At 34.8% G+C, this 15,996-nt stretch overlaps 2 protein-coding genes across 4 annotated transcripts; one reads left to right on the forward strand and one right to left on the reverse strand.

The window, feature by feature from the left end:
- Nucleotides 1-144: 144 nt before the first annotated feature.
- On the forward strand, nucleotides 145-7,199 carry LOC109182880 (probable DNA primase large subunit). 3 transcript variants are annotated; one of them, XM_019333112.1, is made up of 21 exons: nucleotides 145-304; nucleotides 387-715; nucleotides 2,160-2,333; nucleotides 2,630-2,691; nucleotides 2,773-2,876; nucleotides 2,966-3,047; nucleotides 3,120-3,179; nucleotides 3,318-3,375; nucleotides 3,475-3,494; nucleotides 3,760-3,843; nucleotides 3,931-3,995; nucleotides 4,226-4,274; nucleotides 4,378-4,425; nucleotides 4,517-4,606; nucleotides 4,711-4,770; nucleotides 5,359-5,418; nucleotides 5,779-5,853; nucleotides 5,997-6,082; nucleotides 6,512-6,605; nucleotides 6,701-6,808; nucleotides 6,935-7,199. In XM_019333112.1, exons 3-21 carry the CDS (start codon nucleotides 2,198-2,200, stop codon nucleotides 6,956-6,958), a joined length of 1,365 nt encoding a protein of 454 aa, XP_019188657.1. In that variant the 5' UTR covers nucleotides 145-304; nucleotides 387-715; nucleotides 2,160-2,197; the 3' UTR covers nucleotides 6,959-7,199. The 3 variants fall into 3 exon arrangements, with proteins under 3 accessions (XP_019188657.1, XP_019188656.1, XP_019188658.1); XM_019333111.1 differs by having other exon boundaries at nucleotides 405-715; XM_019333113.1 differs by lacking the exon at nucleotides 387-715.
- A 158-nt stretch (nucleotides 7,200-7,357) lies between these two features.
- On the reverse strand, nucleotides 7,358-13,721 carry LOC109182879 (preprotein translocase subunit SCY2, chloroplastic). The gene is made up of 14 exons (XM_019333110.1): nucleotides 13,553-13,721; nucleotides 12,351-12,479; nucleotides 11,621-12,142; nucleotides 11,336-11,424; nucleotides 10,887-10,966; nucleotides 10,682-10,771; nucleotides 10,229-10,320; nucleotides 9,942-10,025; nucleotides 9,360-9,501; nucleotides 8,953-9,069; nucleotides 8,717-8,846; nucleotides 8,430-8,553; nucleotides 8,240-8,346; nucleotides 7,358-7,879 (listed from the first exon to the last, which is right to left on the reverse strand). Exons 2-14 carry the CDS (start codon nucleotides 12,430-12,432, stop codon nucleotides 7,790-7,792), a joined length of 1,749 nt encoding a protein of 582 aa, XP_019188655.1. The 5' UTR covers nucleotides 12,433-12,479; nucleotides 13,553-13,721; the 3' UTR covers nucleotides 7,358-7,789.
- Nucleotides 13,722-15,996: the final 2,275 nt, after the last annotated feature.

The following is a 15,996-nucleotide window of genomic DNA, read 5'->3' on the forward strand; positions in this document are numbered from 1 at the left end:
CCTATTTCTAGGGAACATTTAAGAAGCATTTGCAGCCAGTAATTTATATCGCAGTCCAACTGAGCATTTCCCGCCAATTTTCCTCCCTACCATTTCCTCTTTCCCGCCATTTATTTTTATATTATTTATTACATTTAATTAAATTTGTAATTTCTAATTTTACGGCGTTCGCAACTTCGCATCGCAGTTTGGGGAGAAAATTTTGCATTTCGCAGCTTCGGCAGTTTGCCGTCGACCACTCGACCGCCGACAATAGCAGGCTGCCGCGATTTGCAAATTCTGAGATTTGAGTTTGATTATTGCGGTAAGTCCACCACGGATCCACATGAATACATTATTGATGATTCTAAGTTTTTAAAAATCATTCACAAGTCATACTGCTCTAGTCAATACTCCATACGCAGCCGGCAGCCACGTTTCACTCTCCTCGCCGCCGACCACCGTAGCCTGAAGCCCTGAAGTCTAACGCCGTCTACCACCTGTGACCAGTCTCCTCGCTCCTCGCCACAGTAGCCTCATCGCCGCCCTCGCACAATCGCACTCACTCAGACCTCAAGATTCAAGAAACCCTAAATCCCTAACCTCACTCTCTCCTCGCCCGGAGCCCAAAGTCGCCTCTCACTGCTCCTCTTCGTCTGACTCTGTGACTCACGCCCTTAAATCGCTGCTCTTCTTCGTTGGTCGCTACTCCTCTTCGCCTTTCATTCTTTCAAAGGTAAGTTGCATATATCATACTATTTTGATTTGATAATTTCTAATTTTCTATTTTAGTATTTGTTCACTTCGATTTATAATTAAAAAAAATCACACGAATTTTAATTTTATAAAAAAAATTGCAAACTTGACTGCTTGCTTGCTGTGTGTTTGTCCAGAGTCCAGGCTCCAAAATAAATTACTTCAACTGAGAGTGGATTTTGCTTTTGGGGAGTTACAGATGAAAACAAACAGTTCAAGATAAAATTTATTCTAAATTGCTCATTTTGGTGTTTCTTTTCATTCCTATATTCTTACTTTTTGTGTTGGTTCAAAATCTTAAGGTTGCCCACCCTTGTAATTTATTTTTGCAAATTGACACGGTTAGTTTTATATTCCAAGTCGTATTGGAACTCTGTAGTACACACTACAGTTTCCACTTTCCAGTATAACTCAACAATGACACTGTTATTATGCATTTGCAGTATGGACTGTATGTAGTATTGTAAGTTTATTTACATTTTAGTGTGAATTTGAAGACATAAAAAGTACTGTAGATCTGTAGACTGTAATATTACATTATTACAATATTTCTTGGGGCTGCTCGGTTATTCGGTTACCGAAATAACCGACCGAAACCGACTATATAATTACTATATCAATTGATCGTACAATTTATATTCTTATATAATTATTTTGTAATCCTTGTATAATAACAATAATACTAATGGTTAAATAATATCTCATTTGATAAGTTTGATGCATTTATGGATTTTGATTAGCAATTTCAGAATGCATTTTGATTTTTAAGTGCATTATTAATCTGTTATCTGTGCATGTCATTCACTCATTTGATATTTGGAGACTTGGAGTGGTTTTGGACTTCTGAGAATTACTATTAATTTCCTTGAATGCACTTTTGACTTTGTATTGTGTTTAGACTTTAAACATTAAACTGATGAAGTTTGTTTAATTGTTTTTGTGTTTGTAGAATTCTAGTTAAATTTGAACTTGTGGCTTTGTGGATTGTTATGTTTAGACTTTTTAAAGTGTAATTCTTTATTTGGAATTTTGTTGTATTGCATGGTTGGAATTTTTAACTACGGAGTATTAATTTTGGAATAGTGTGTTTTTGTTCAGTTTTTCGGTAACCGACATAACCAACCTAAATTGATGGTCAGTTTTTGGGTAGGTTATATCATTTAGTTCGGTTAGTTTCGGTTAATTATAAAGGTCAAAAAATTAGGTCGGTTTTTCGGTAACCGACCGAAACTGATGGTCAGGTTTTTTGATTGGTTATATCATTTAATTCAGTCGGTTATAAAGGTAAAAAATTATAGTAGGTTATTTGGTTGGTTACACATAACTGACCGACCGTTTGCTCACCTTTGTCTCCTTTACTTTTTGACCCCACTGGATTAAAAATCCTGACTCCACCTATGCTAAAACTCTGCCTGACTTTGCAGACAACACCTAGGCTTTTACCGGAGAAGAGCAAACACCAATGGAAATAGTCCGATCTGAAAGGAAACCTTCAGTCTCCAATGGCATCATTTCAACTCTCCCTATCTACCGCTCTGCTCCGCCTCTTGAGGTCAGACTTGAAGACTTTGAGTTGTATGCCATTGATCGACTAAGAGGTTAAGTAATTTCCTTTCTTCTACTGATAATCTTCATATCTAAAGCAAAAGTTAAAATTTTTTAATTTATCTTTTCAATTTGTTAATCCTATTTGAACCACCAGATTCAATTTCCAAAATTTCTGCCTTTTGTGTAACAGTATCTTCTTTTGTTATATGCTTCAAGTTTTGTGCTGGGTTTTTTTGCTGTTCATTTATAATCTTTTGCCTTGCTGTTTACTTTTACTCCCACTTGCGTTAATGCATTTTCATGAAAATTGTTGTACTAACTATTTCGAAGTACAATTTCAATGCAGTTTTGAAAGGAATTTCTGATGGATTATCCCGAGGAAGGAAGCCTGACGAAATGGCAGAATTGGTACTTTGCAGTCAAATTTAAAATTAATTTATATGATTTTCTCGTTTCCTTTGCAGTACTTAGTTCAATTATAAATACCAGGCATCGGATCTATGGAAGGCAAATATGAGGCATCCACAGCCATCTGAAGTTGTCAACAAAGATATAATTTCACATTTTGTTCTACGACTTGTGTATTGCAGGACGTAAGTGTTTTTCTGTCTTCGCATTTGATTTTTAATTTTTTATAATTTGCCTACTTTGGGTGTTTCTCATTTGAGACTTAATATGCTAGGGAGGAATTAAGAAAGTGGTTTCTTTCAATGGAGACCATGTTATTTCGTTACCGCTATCAGAGAGAAACCTCTGATGTCCAGGTATGTTTTAGTTATTAGCTGGTAACTAGCTTCTTTTCCTGCTGTGTCGTTGACTTGACGTTCTTAACACAGAGGGCACTAGTGGCAGATCTTGACCTTTCTTACAAGCCTGTGAGCAATGCTGAATATGAGGTAGCTTTTGTATTAAAATTTTCTACTTGCTTGGTGTCGCTTTGGCGATGATAGTTGGCTCTGTTTTCCTCCTAAAACAATGTTCAATTTTATGCATGAAAAGCTACTATAGTGTGTTTATCTTTGCCATTGTTGCAGAGTGTAAAGGACAAATTGAGTCAAGTTGCACGTTGCATTGGCCAACCTTTATCACGTGGTACATGATTTGAAGAATTTCTAATACACACTTTTTGGATAAATATGTAGAATTGCTACAAGTTCTTAACTCTTTTCATTTTCAAAAAAATTTATGCAGCTGAAGCAATATTTTACAAGGTATGGAAATTATTTCTCCACTACAGGGAATGGTGCCTCCAAAAAGAATAATATCAAACTGTCTTCTTCTTTAAGGAATTCTACAGCATAATTATTGATACTAATTGAACTATTATGAGGTTGATGGTCTTTATTGGTTTGCCCAGACTTTTACTCAATAATAGTAGTTTCCTTTATGCTGCAATGCCTGTATTAGAATCATTGCTATTTTTTGGCCATGGCAAAGTATTAGTCTTATCTCACTACATATATATGATAATTTTAGGTGCCATTCGAAGAGGTTCCAGAGCTAGTGGCAGGTCGAAGGGTATTTATCCAGAAAGGAAATGCTTACATTGCTACACATCAGGTGATTTGTGTTTCTGTGTTTTCTTATAGAAGATCCACCAATGTAAATCTGTCTACTTAATCACATATACGTGGCTTATCCTTGCAGTTGGTTTCATTAGTTATCAATCAATTTCGTAGCAATCTGTCAAAAGCACTTGCTCTCACCAACAGGTTCTTTACTATAGCAAACTCTTTCAAAAGTGCAGTTCATTTCTTCCAAATGCCTATCTATGATTAAATTAGCAATGCAGTTTGGGCCTTACCACCCAACTTTAAGAAATCCACAAATAACATGTTGCTTTTGGCATGCTTCTGTGATTACTCTTGGTATGTTACAAGAAGAATACAACTGTATAACGTTCCATCATTCGCCTTCTCATAAGTTGTACTATTGTTTTCAGAAAATGGACATCAATGATAAGAGAACAGGAGAAGGACCGGTTGACTCCTGTAAGTTGAGAGTAGTGGAACATTTGTTATTTCATTCTCTTCTATTGGACTTTCGAATTCTTCTTCCTTATCCATTTTGCCTGTTTTTCTTTGGTTTCCTTAGATTGTTGAAGCCCTATCAACAAGTTATCTAGGCCCAGATTATAGCCAGGTATTTTTGAAATATCCACCCAACTATTGTCTATTTGACTTGGGGTTTGATGTACATTTGAGTTTATTAAATAATTAAACTTATGATGCAGCCACCAGAGTTCACAGAAATATCATTGAAGGATATTGATCAAGTTGCTAAGACTTCATTTCCTTTGTGCATGCGTCATCTCTTTGAGAAGGTGAAAAGCTTTATCAAATAGTGATTAAATTTTATCAGTTACCAGTAATTTATAATTGTGGCCTTCACTTTAGTTTTGTTTCTCTGGTCCACAACTTTCCACAGCTACGAGAGGATCATCATCTGAAGCATGGGGGAAGGATGCAATTGGGCCTGTTTCTTAAGGTTGTATCTTGTAGGGTTTCTGTTTAAATGCAATATTTTATGTCAAAAACATAAGTTTTGGTCTTTCATTTACATGGTGGTTTGTAAAAGTGGAATCTCATTTTAGCCATAGTTGGTACTTGTTTGGCACAACCTCTTTAGGTGATTATCTACTCCCAAAAGTGGAAGCTGTGCTAAACACAATATATTTAAAAAATAATAATAAAAAAAAGGCTTCTAAGGGTTGGTAAGAAAAAAGAAAAAAAAAAAAATCCTTTCTATGAAGTAATAAGTTTGACCAAACTAACTCTAGAAGATTTCTAAGAGAAATTTGTTTCTACTGTCTGAATGAGTTGTCATTAGATTCTTCTGGAGGATTTTCTAATGAGTTTTACTATGCATACTCCCAAATTCTACTCCCTTATTTCTACTCCCTGATGTGGCAAACAAGGATAGGTTATTTTCATTATGTGGGTCCACATAAAAGTGTCTACATCAAGAACTTGTGAGGGAGTAAAAGTTGGGAGTCCACCAAGTATTTTCCTCTTTCAATTTATGCAGAAACACCCGGCTCTTTATATTTCTGATTGTGTTTAACCTTATTCTTAGGGTGTTGGGTTGAAGTTGGACGATGCCCTTGCATTTTGGAAGGCAGAGTTCTCCCGAAAAGTAAGTATTTTGTGTTGAAGATTATCCCTTCCCTTTTACATTATGGAAAGGAGTAGTGTTGCCCAAACTGAGTTCTAATCCCTCTGTAGTTTATTCAGTTGTGCATCACATGTTTTCTTATGTGTCAATCAACACCATCTTTCATCTACATTTTCACTTAAGTCAACAGAACCAGATATCTGAACTAGAACAAGAGAAGTATCTGTGCTTAACATGAATTGTCTTCCTACTTGTGTCAGTTGTGTGCTGGGTAAATACCTACTGCAGTAGCATGTGTCTTTATGATGGTGTCTATATATTGAGACTCAATAATCCATCCCATGGTGTTTGTAAGTTAAGTATATCATTTTCTTCTTGTAGGTTGGTGCTGAAAAATTTGACAAGGAGTATGCGTATGGCATACGCCACAATTATGGGAAAGAAGGAAAGAGAGTAGTAAGTCATTCTCCAAAAGATTTAGCAGGAGCTTTCCTCCATTCTTCAGGCCTAAGAAATACATGGAAACTAAAAGAATGAAATGTGGCAGATATATTGTGTTTTTTAATCTTTTACTAAAAAGTTTTTAATACCTCCTACAGGATTACACACCTTACTCTTGCCAAAAGATAATATCATTAACACCTGGTGTTGGAGATCATCACGGATGTCCCTATCGTCATTTCAGGTTATAAGCTTCTCTGAATTTGCATCGATGTAATCTCTTTAAAATTTAGCAAATATTCTTCCTTTTGTGCTTCTTGGGCCACAGGGAGGCATATTTATAAGATAAGAGGTGGGAGGGGTGAATTAGCCTATTAAAGTTTTGAGAAGCTTCTTTGAAAGGTTTTTTTTTTTTTTTTTTTTTTTTTTTTTTTTTTTTTTTTTTTTTTTTTTAAGTCTTAACCGTGAAGCTTCTTGAAAATGAGCTCTATCTGTTACAGCAAAAACATTTTGAAACCAGAATCTCCATACATTTTTTTGTTGCTAATTCTCTTATTTGTATGCATTCCCCTGTATTTATTCGTTTCAAAATTTTACTTGTTAGTGGTAGAAGATATGGAGACATAATACATAGATGAAATTACCTTGTCTTTTGCTAATTTTGGCTGAATAGTGAGGAGAATTTAAGAGCTGCCCTTGGCAAGATGGGAGTTGGAAACTTTGTATTAGAGGACGTGATAGGCAAAGTACGAAATAGACATTACCAGGTCAGTATATAATTTCCTGAGTTGGTCTCTCTTATGCTTTGTGGATTGCGTGAAATTCTTTTGTATTGGGCTAATATTGTGAGCATCAATTCAAGTTGGCATGCACGTTAACCTTTGAAGCTATTCATGGCGCATCATGCGATGCTGGAATTAATCATCCAAACCAATACTACAATGACAGCAAAAAGATCTTGGAATCAAGGGTAATTTTGCTTCTATTCATTGCTGCGCTGCACTAAAATACTTTTGCATCTGTGTTTATTCAACACGTTTTAGTCTCTAATTTTGTTGGCAAAAGATACGAGTCATGTGGTCTTTTTTGGTTGCAGAACTCCAGCAATTCTTTAGCTTGAGGTGTGGTGTTTTAACATCACAAGGGCAATTAATATTGGCTGGGAATTCCAGACAAGTTCAAGTGAAGTGAAATGTTATTAGTTGACTCACTACAAACTACTGTTGCATGTATATATCTCTCTGTATTTTGACAAATTTAGTTTACTGAATGTACTAATGTCCAAGACTCATAGGATTATTCCAAACTCTTGCAACTATTCACAATATAATTTTAATTCAACTAGCAGCAGTGTTGATATTTGTAGCTAGGCATGATCTTTCCTATACATTTTTAGATTTTCACAACCATAATTAATGTATATAGCAATTAAAAATAATAAAAAGTTAGTAAAAATTATTTTGTACATCACCCACTATCACATCCCAAAAAATTCACTTGTTAAGAACAAAAAGCGAAATTAACAAAAAAAAATGATGTTTCATACTCTTCTCAATTCAAAAGATATCATGTGTTGAATATCAATTAAAACGAATCCTACTCTTACAACACATTTGCTCTACTCATCCAAGTACAATATAACATTCTACAAATAATTTGAAGAAATAAAACTAACAATAAAATATGTTACATTACTGCAAGTCCCTTGCTAATCCCAGATTTAAGTTACATTTCTTTCTTTTCTTTTTTATGTTTCGTCTTCCTCCCCTTTCGCTTTCGCGTATATGATTTTGCAAGTAATTGTAATTCGTTTGCTTCTGGGGGTGGAGATGGGCTAAGAAGCTGCACAAATCCAAGGTACTTGTGTAGGTGAAGCAGGTCTAGTACACTCACATTTAAGAATACCCTGAATTTGATCGTTGACCACAACAACAAAGCCCCCATCGAGATCTTATACTCCATATCGCTTCAGTGCCTTACTTAGACTGGGCATTACGTTGTATGCTTGATAAGATCGTCTCAGTTCGATGATTGATCCCACCTAAAAAAGGGGGAGGGAATCAAAATACAATTGGGAAAAAGACGTCAGTAATCAATAAGAAGTCTAGTTAGCAAAGCACAAAGAGAAGTCTAGTTAGCAAAGCACAAAGGGATGTATGGTTCGCCTAATCCAAAACAAGGTTAATTGATCCTGAATTTGTTTTAGTGACGTTCAAGAATGGCTGCAGCCAAATTAATTCTAAGAAAACAAATCTCCATGAATTGATCCGAAGAATGGAATTTGAAATATAATTCTGAAGCATCTCTTATAATTAATGTTCTAAGAAATGACCAAATAAGGGGAAGGCATTTCAAGAAACATGAGATGACAGCAAGCAATGAGGGATGTAAACAAACTTACAATTATTAGAACTGATGTAAATCCCACGGAAAATCCATTATTTAGTTGGCGTAAATAATGATCAAGAATAGTAGATGTAGTAGCCAATATACTTAGCAAGACACCACCTGCAGAGCATTCAGCACATTTAAACCAAAATGGAATATATGGGGGGTTGGGGGGAGTAAAAACAGTTCATCTATATGGATACCCCAGAACCGAGTTGATGCCTGGATCTTTTTCAAGTATTCAATTGTGGCTCTTCCAGGCTTTATATTTGGAATTCTGGCACTAATCTTATTTAGGTAATCAGCAATTTCCTTTGGCATGTTGGCCTGAAACAAGTTTACAGTCATATTCTGTTTTTCTAATTGTAGAATATAAGGTGGAATACAATCTTGATATACCAAAAAAGCATGCATCGTATAATTGTTGAAATGATTGAATCTTAACAGACATTAATGCAAATATGGAAAGTGTTATGCAGAAGGAACTTACTATGTCAAATATATTGAACAGAAAGACAAAAAATGCATATAATGTGTAGTAAACCCATGGCCCTGCTCCACGAGAAGTTTCAGGATTCAGAACATTGCTGACATGTTCCCAAAACCGTGAACCAAAGATTCTGCCAAAAACAAACTTAAATAAATTTATGCCATAAACGTTACATTGTCTATTGCGTAATAGATATTATATTAACAATCATCAAAGTCGGTAGCAAAAAAGATAACCTTGCAACAATTGTAGGGAAGGCAAAGAGATACGAGGTAGCAAGAATGGGTTGCATCCCTGCTGGGTTTATATTGAATGGTATATAATGCTCAACCTTGGTATCTGGAGAATTGTCTCTGCACAAGGCACAGAATTCTCCGTTAATATCAATGTTGTAATAATATTAACAAAATTGACAGTATTCCATGTATCTAGATCTTCTACTCTTATGCAATCAATAGTTATCTCCAATAAAAATGGAAAACCTAATTTCTAGTTTCTACTTAATTCTAAAGAAAAAAATCCTAATGTCCAGCTTCCTGTCCCCAGAATATTGAAACCTTCAACTCACCCATAGGCTATAACCTTTCAGAGGGTGAGAAGGCAGATAAAATGCCAATCATAAGGATAGTAAAGATAAGATCACCTAGCAGCCGAAGCAAGTCTGGAGCCATAATAATGCAGCTCAACTTTCCTGCAACCTTCAGTCACAACAACAGCCCAAATGGTAACCAATGTAAAAACTCCAATTACTGCAAGTATAAAAGGCAACCAGCTTGCAGCACTTCCTGCAATGGAGGGGGAAGAAAATTCATGAACTTTAGCATTAAAAGGTTAATAGACAAAAAACAAGATTGGATGGTGATTACAGCAGCATATAGACAAACTACTTTAATTAAACTTAATTCTTTTCTCAAAATCAGGAAGCTGAAAATCAAGAAACATAATCATAGGAGAAACTGAAAATCACCACCAATCTATCCTTTATTCCTAAAATAAATTCCCTAACTTTGACTCCCTAGTCCCTACTATTCAACATGTTACTTAGCAGAACGATCTACAATGCCCCAGAAATAAACATTAAAACCCTATTCAATAGCTTAAGAATTGTAGCTTAGGCTAAAGGTTTTCTCCATTATAAATCCAAGTTCAAGTCAAAGACTAGAAGAGTATCATTATATCAAGGCAATGGTTCAAACATATATAAAGTAAATAAATTGCCAGCCACCTGAGAGTTGATTTAACATCTTGTACAATGTATCTGTGTAGCCAGTAAGAATCCCCACGCATATAATCAAAGTTGATCCTTGACCTGATCCATCAATTAATACTCAGAGAGCTCAAGGAATAAACAACGTTTAAGAAATAATCATAAGTAACCGTGAACTACATTTATTTATATAATGGTTTCCAATTCAATGCAATTTTGGCATGTAGGCACTCTTTATGGAGTAATGCTTCTTTTGCTAGAGCACTAGACTGCTCTACGAAGAGTTCATAAATTTTTAGACTTACCAAACCCATACTCTGATATTTTGTCAGAAATCCATGTCATAGTCAGTGCACCACACACCAATAGTAAAGTTGTCACCATCACATGCTTTGCCCTGCAATATATCATGGTCACAAAAGGGGGATGAAATAGATACTTTCTTAGAGATTAATCAGATTCCATTATCCTTTCAAAAAATCAGATTCCATTATAAGAACAATAGCTAACAGAAAAGAGATGTGCAAATAAAGATATATAACAATTTTGGCACATGAGCACAAAGCTGTAATGGGGCACAGGAGTGCTGCATAACAAAGTGAACATGATAAGAAAACTACATTTGGATGGAAACCTCAACAGAGATAAAACACCAAAATAGCAATATTAAACCAGATACTGCAAGGTCAGATACCTATAAATAATATGTTACATAAACAGTAAGATGGAATTGCTTTAAAATTCTCCAATAATAATACCTCTGACTCGCTGCATATATGGAATATGGAAGAGAATAGAAGGCAAGAATCAAAGCCTCAAAAATTGAAAAACCAAGTGCAATCCACCATCTGAAACATAATCAAAATTAGTAAGTTGTTATCCATTCAGAGTAATTAAAATAAAGTTATCCACAGATAGTGAACAAAAACTGGTCTCACTGCTGAAATGGATAACTAGACACACATATAGCTCTTGATCTTCTCCTGAGCACCTATGCCTTCTTTTCGCAGTTTGATCAAGGAAGGAAGAATATGACAAAGTATCTAAGCAAAAGAAAAATTGCACTTCTCAGATTGTTATAAAGTAGGGTATTTGGAATTTACAGAACGCATCCAAAAGGGCTTTAAAAAGGAAAACCCAACCATTTTGCTTATTCAGCAATGAACTAATCAAATAAGCTTATGTTCTTATGTACATACATGAGAATAGGGAGTATCTTCCACCACTCAACTGAAGACATTATTTAGCAATGAATCAAACAAGTTATTTACACCCAAATAATAACTATATCACAAATTACAAGCTTGCTAAGAGAAGGGTAAGAAAAACATTAAACCATTAAAAATGAAAAGAAATGAACTTTCAGGTAACCATTTAGAACTCTATTTCTAAAGTGAGGGCCAACTCCTAACCTGCATGAGAATAGATGCTCCAATTTGAGGGCTTATTCCGAGGCTGAAAAGTGAAAGCTTAAGTTCTTGTGAGTTATCACCAAATTCATCTGCAAAGGACTCTAAAATTGTCAATTTCTAGATGGAAATGGAACATATTAACTTTCAGTGTAAGAGACTTGATATATGGTAATTCAGGAAAAAAAAAGTTATAATTGCTTAGTTTGGCTAATCAAATGATTTTTTAAGTGATAATAACAGTACTCCATGTGAAGCATCAGCATGAGAGAAACAGCAATGACTTACCAATAGATCCTGAGGCAAAGCCAAGATAGTCATGGGGAATCAATCTCCTGTCAAATCCAGGAAGAGGAATAAAGTACCCCACGCGACTAATTAAGATCAAGACAGCAGTCACAAAAAGCCTCCTGCGTATCTCACTCTTGAAAAAAGATTCAGCAGCATCATCAATGACTGAACCCACCCTTACAAAGTTCAAAAATATATTTCTAAATGCCTTGGGTCTCTGCTGATGCAAGGATTTATACTCGTTTAAATCATGAGAGGTATCGGCAGTTTTCTCTTCATTAAGCATTGGCATAGAAAGTTCAAAGTTTAGAGACTCAGCAGAAGCCGCCTTGACATTCACATGGTCATTCACATATTGGTCACAGGAAAGAACGGTTAACCCTTTCTTCCTATAAGATAAAAAGGGCACCTTTGACGTTGAAAAATTCCATCTACTGCATTCTGAGGTTGCTTTAAGGGACACACGTGGCTTAGTCGATGGTGAACGACAGAAATCAAGATTATGCAAAGGTTGCTTGCCTGATTATAAACAAAATGTAAAACGAATGAGAAAAGAAAAAATAAAGTCATGTTGAAGAATGCTAGACTGAAACAATATGCTAAACGTCAAACAGTATATATGTTTTACAATTTTCAATTAGTCAACAGGAAGTACAAGCTATTTCACAAATTTGTATGTAGAAGTAACTGTGAACCATTCCAAAGCAGTGAAAAGCATTAAACATGCCTTGAGCTTTTAAGTGTGCCATAGTAAAGAGGTGGGGATGAGAGCTGAGAACTACACCAGCCTCCATGGTGGAACGTATCATTCTCTGTGGCTCAATCTTTCTCAACTTCTACAAACACGGTCAACTCACTGCATGTAACAAAAGAAACATAAAAATGAACTTAGTGATTAAATATACTAAATCTAAATATAATGAACTGAAAGTTAGTGATTAAAAAAGCAAAAGGCAAGTGGTTATCACAGTCAAAACTTAATCGAATGTTTAAATTGAATGAGTAGGCAAGTAGCTTCTAAAGTTCAAATCAAATCTCCAGATTTCAATTTTCAATTAAATAGCAACGTAGTAAAGGCTCAAATTGGTCATGTAATACAACATGGCAATATGTCAATACTTGCAAAGACAAGCCACTGAATTCAAAATACTTTGCATAAAACACATTATATTAAGATTTATTACACAAATGAACAAATCTTAAAAGATATTACACAAAACAGTTTATACCCAGTGGCGGAGCCATGATTTGTATTTAGTGGGGTAAAAAAGTAAAGGAGATCTTCATTCATTTTACACATAGCCCTCACTCCTCAACCTCAAGTTTTCAACAATAACAGAAATAGACAACCAAGTGAACCAACAATTCAACAATTACCTACCATTTCAGTACCATAAAACACTGTAAATTTCATACAACCCAATTAATTAAGCTGTAAAAGAATTAATAATTAAAAAAAAATTCTAAAAATAAAAAAACATTTCAAGTACATTAAAATTTTAAAGACTGCCAGACTGCAGACAGCTAGCTTGAATTGAATGAATTCATAAAGAGAATTGAGAAATGCACAAAACTAACCATATAAAAATGATGGCATAACACTATAGCATATAATACTTCTTCTCAGTTCTCTCCATGGTGGCTTCAATCAAATTATCAAAACTAACCAATATGCAATTTATAGTCAAAGAGAATACATAAATGCAAAAATCCATTATCCAGGTACTCAGTACAGTTCTTCAATTCTTCAAGCTAGCGAAAAGGCAAAAAGCGAACAAAAAAAGAGTTTTAAAAATCTGAAATTTCTAGCTAAAGTGGGAAATACAAAATAGATAATACTCCGTATTATATATCATTATAAAAAATTTTTTTTAAAAAAAAACTTAGAATCATCAATAATGTATTCATGTAGAACAGTGATGGATTTACCGCAATAATCAAAGCCAAAACGAAGAATTCGCAGATTGCAGCAGCCAGCAGAATTGCATTCCTTTGCCGCCTGCCGCTGTCAATCGTCGACGGAAGACGGTCGTCTACAGTCGGCGCCTCGGCAGTCTAGTGAAGTCCGATGAGAAGTAGTGGAAGTCCAAATTAGGTTTTGTTTTGAATTTTAATTTTATTTATTTATTTATTTATAAGTTTATCCATTTGATTCAAATTTGTAGGCGGCGTTTGGTTACATTTGAGAAGATTGATTTATGTGAATGTTACATTATTAAGAATTTTAGATTCATGTATTTAGTTTAAAGTAAAATTGAGGTACAAGGTGGCATGAAAAGTAAGTGGGTCTTTTTAATTAAGAGTTTTACTACATAGATTCTCAAATTATATTCTTTAAATTTTACTTTTTGATGATGCGGGTACTGATAGGCTACTCTTTTTTTTTTTTTTTTTTTTTTTTTTTAATGTGGGTCCCAATACAAGTATCTACATCAAGATTTTGTGTGTGAGAGTAAAAATTGGGAGTAGAAACTTGGAGTACATGTAGTATTCTCCTTTAATTAATTTTTTTTAAAAAATTTCTTGTTTGCAGAGATTTAGTCGCTAGACTATTTTATGAAGCGCCGAATTGTAATCAATCACTAACTTATAGTCTTGAAACCTAAGATTAAGCTAGTTAAATTGGACTTGGGGAAGGAAAATCAATTACTGTGGATCAAAACGGTCATTCAAGGACTTCCATAATGGAAAAAGGGTCCTTTTCAGTCAAGTATTTATTTTCATGTCGTGGTTCAAGTGGTGACGTAAAACAATTAGAGTCTGCGCGTTCTAGGCGTTAGTACATTATGACTTGACATTTGACAAAAATGGTTTAATTCAGTTTTTAGACATGAGATGAATTTCGATGTCTAGAGCCCAAGTCAACTAGTTGCTTCCGTCAAGTGCGAGTTCAGTAAATTCTCGTTTGGTGATAGAAGACGTGATCGTTCAACCTTTTGATCGGAAGGTAAAAGTTAGTAACCTTCCGAAGTTAAAGTAAGTTACCTTCCGAGGGCACCTTCCAGTTGGTTACCTTCCGAAGGCACCCTACTTCCCTAAAGGAATTTCTTTACTTCTCGAGTTTTACTTCCTAGAAGGATTTTATTTTTCGAAAGGAGCTACTCCTCGTGATCACTTCTTTGATATAATGATGATTATTATTATTATTACTAGTCTTTTCTATGCACGATGTGCAAAAACATGTGCCCAATATTTATATTTTTTAAAATAACTAATAAATTCCTACTAATTAAAATCTATAAGAAATCAAATTTACTTATTATAATAATCCAATATATAATGACTACAAATATTATTATCATTAAAGAATATAAGAAAATATATGGTGGATGCATGTGCATGGTAACAATAATGGAAAAGATAACGGAAGTTATAACGGTAGAGGTATTTTTGTCCAAAAAATTATATAGTACAACTCTAAAAACACAATGTACAAAATGATTAGTATTAAAAACATGGACATAAATGAGGAATATAACTTTGATTGACTTATTATGTTTTTAGATTATTTTTGTTTTTACCTCTCAGATCTTACAACATTGTGAAATCTATCGTTGTCCATAAAATGGAGCATGAACCAACATTGTGTTTGGTGGATAGTGCAACCACACATACTATCCTTACGTATATAAGATTTTTTCGTACCTTGAATTAATCAAGTAGTAATATTACTACCATTACTAATGAGGAGGTACAAATAGTGGGCTCCAGAAAAGCATCCATCATCCTCCCTAAGGTACATAGCTACTAATTGAAAATGTTTTATTGTATCCCAATCTAAACGAACCTTGCTGAGTTTCAGGGACATTCGATCAAATGGCTTCCATATCGAAACCAAGACTAAGAACAATAAGGAGTTCTTAATAGGGCTGTGCACAACCCGTCCAACCCGAAAAACCCATCTGACCCGCGCCCCGCCTTAGCTCTCGGAGTGGATAACCGAACCCGACATGCAACCCGACACCCTTATTTCGAATTTCCGATTAAATATATAATCGGTTAGGGTTTGCTTAAAAGCAACCCGATCCGTCCGACAACCCGAAACTATATATATAGAGTATATGTATATGCATAATACGATGTCGTGTGGGCATTATATATATATATATATATATATATATATATATATATATATATATATATATATATATATATATGTGGTGTGTGTGTGTGTGTGTGTGTGTGTGTGTGTGTGTGTGTGTGTGTGTGTGTGTGTGTGTGTGTGTGTGTGTGTGTGTGTGTGTGTGTGTGTGTGTGTGTGTGTGTGTGTGTGTGTTATACGGAGCTAGGGTTTCATTACTCACCATTTCAGCTGCGCAGCTTCTACTTCTCAGTTCTCTCTCAATCTCTCACTCTCTCAAGTCTCACCCTCT

The sequence above is a fragment of the Ipomoea nil genome, unplaced genomic scaffold, assembly GCF_001879475.1.
Source record: "Ipomoea nil cultivar Tokyo-kokei standard unplaced genomic scaffold, Asagao_1.1 scaffold1074, whole genome shotgun sequence".
Lineage (NCBI taxonomy): Eukaryota > Viridiplantae > Streptophyta > Magnoliopsida > Solanales > Convolvulaceae > Ipomoea > Ipomoea nil.

What these genes read in the sequence shown, in the direction of transcription:
- LOC109182879 (XM_019333110.1), bottom strand. Translation starts at nt 12,432, where the DNA reads ATGATACGTTCCACCATGGAGGCTGGTGTAGTTCTCAGCTCTCATCCC. An exon ending in GGCACACTTAAAAGCTCAAG is followed by an intron (nt 12,143 to 12,350) that starts GCATGTTTAATG and finishes GTTTATAATCAG; the next exon opens with GCAAGCAACCTTTGCATAAT. An exon ending in ATATATGCAGCGAGTCAGAG is followed by an intron (nt 10,321 to 10,681) that starts GTATTATTATTG and finishes GATATATTGCAG; the next exon opens with GGCAAAGCATGTGATGGTGA.
- LOC109182880 (XM_019333112.1), top strand. Translation starts at nt 2,198, where the DNA reads ATGGAAATAGTCCGATCTGAAAGGAAACCTTCAGTCTCCAATGGCATC. An exon ending in CTGAAGCAATATTTTACAAG is followed by an intron (nt 3,495 to 3,759) that starts GTATGGAAATTA and finishes TGATAATTTTAG; the next exon opens with GTGCCATTCGAAGAGGTTCC. An exon ending in TAGGCCCAGATTATAGCCAG is followed by an intron (nt 4,426 to 4,516) that starts GTATTTTTGAAA and finishes CTTATGATGCAG; the next exon opens with CCACCAGAGTTCACAGAAAT.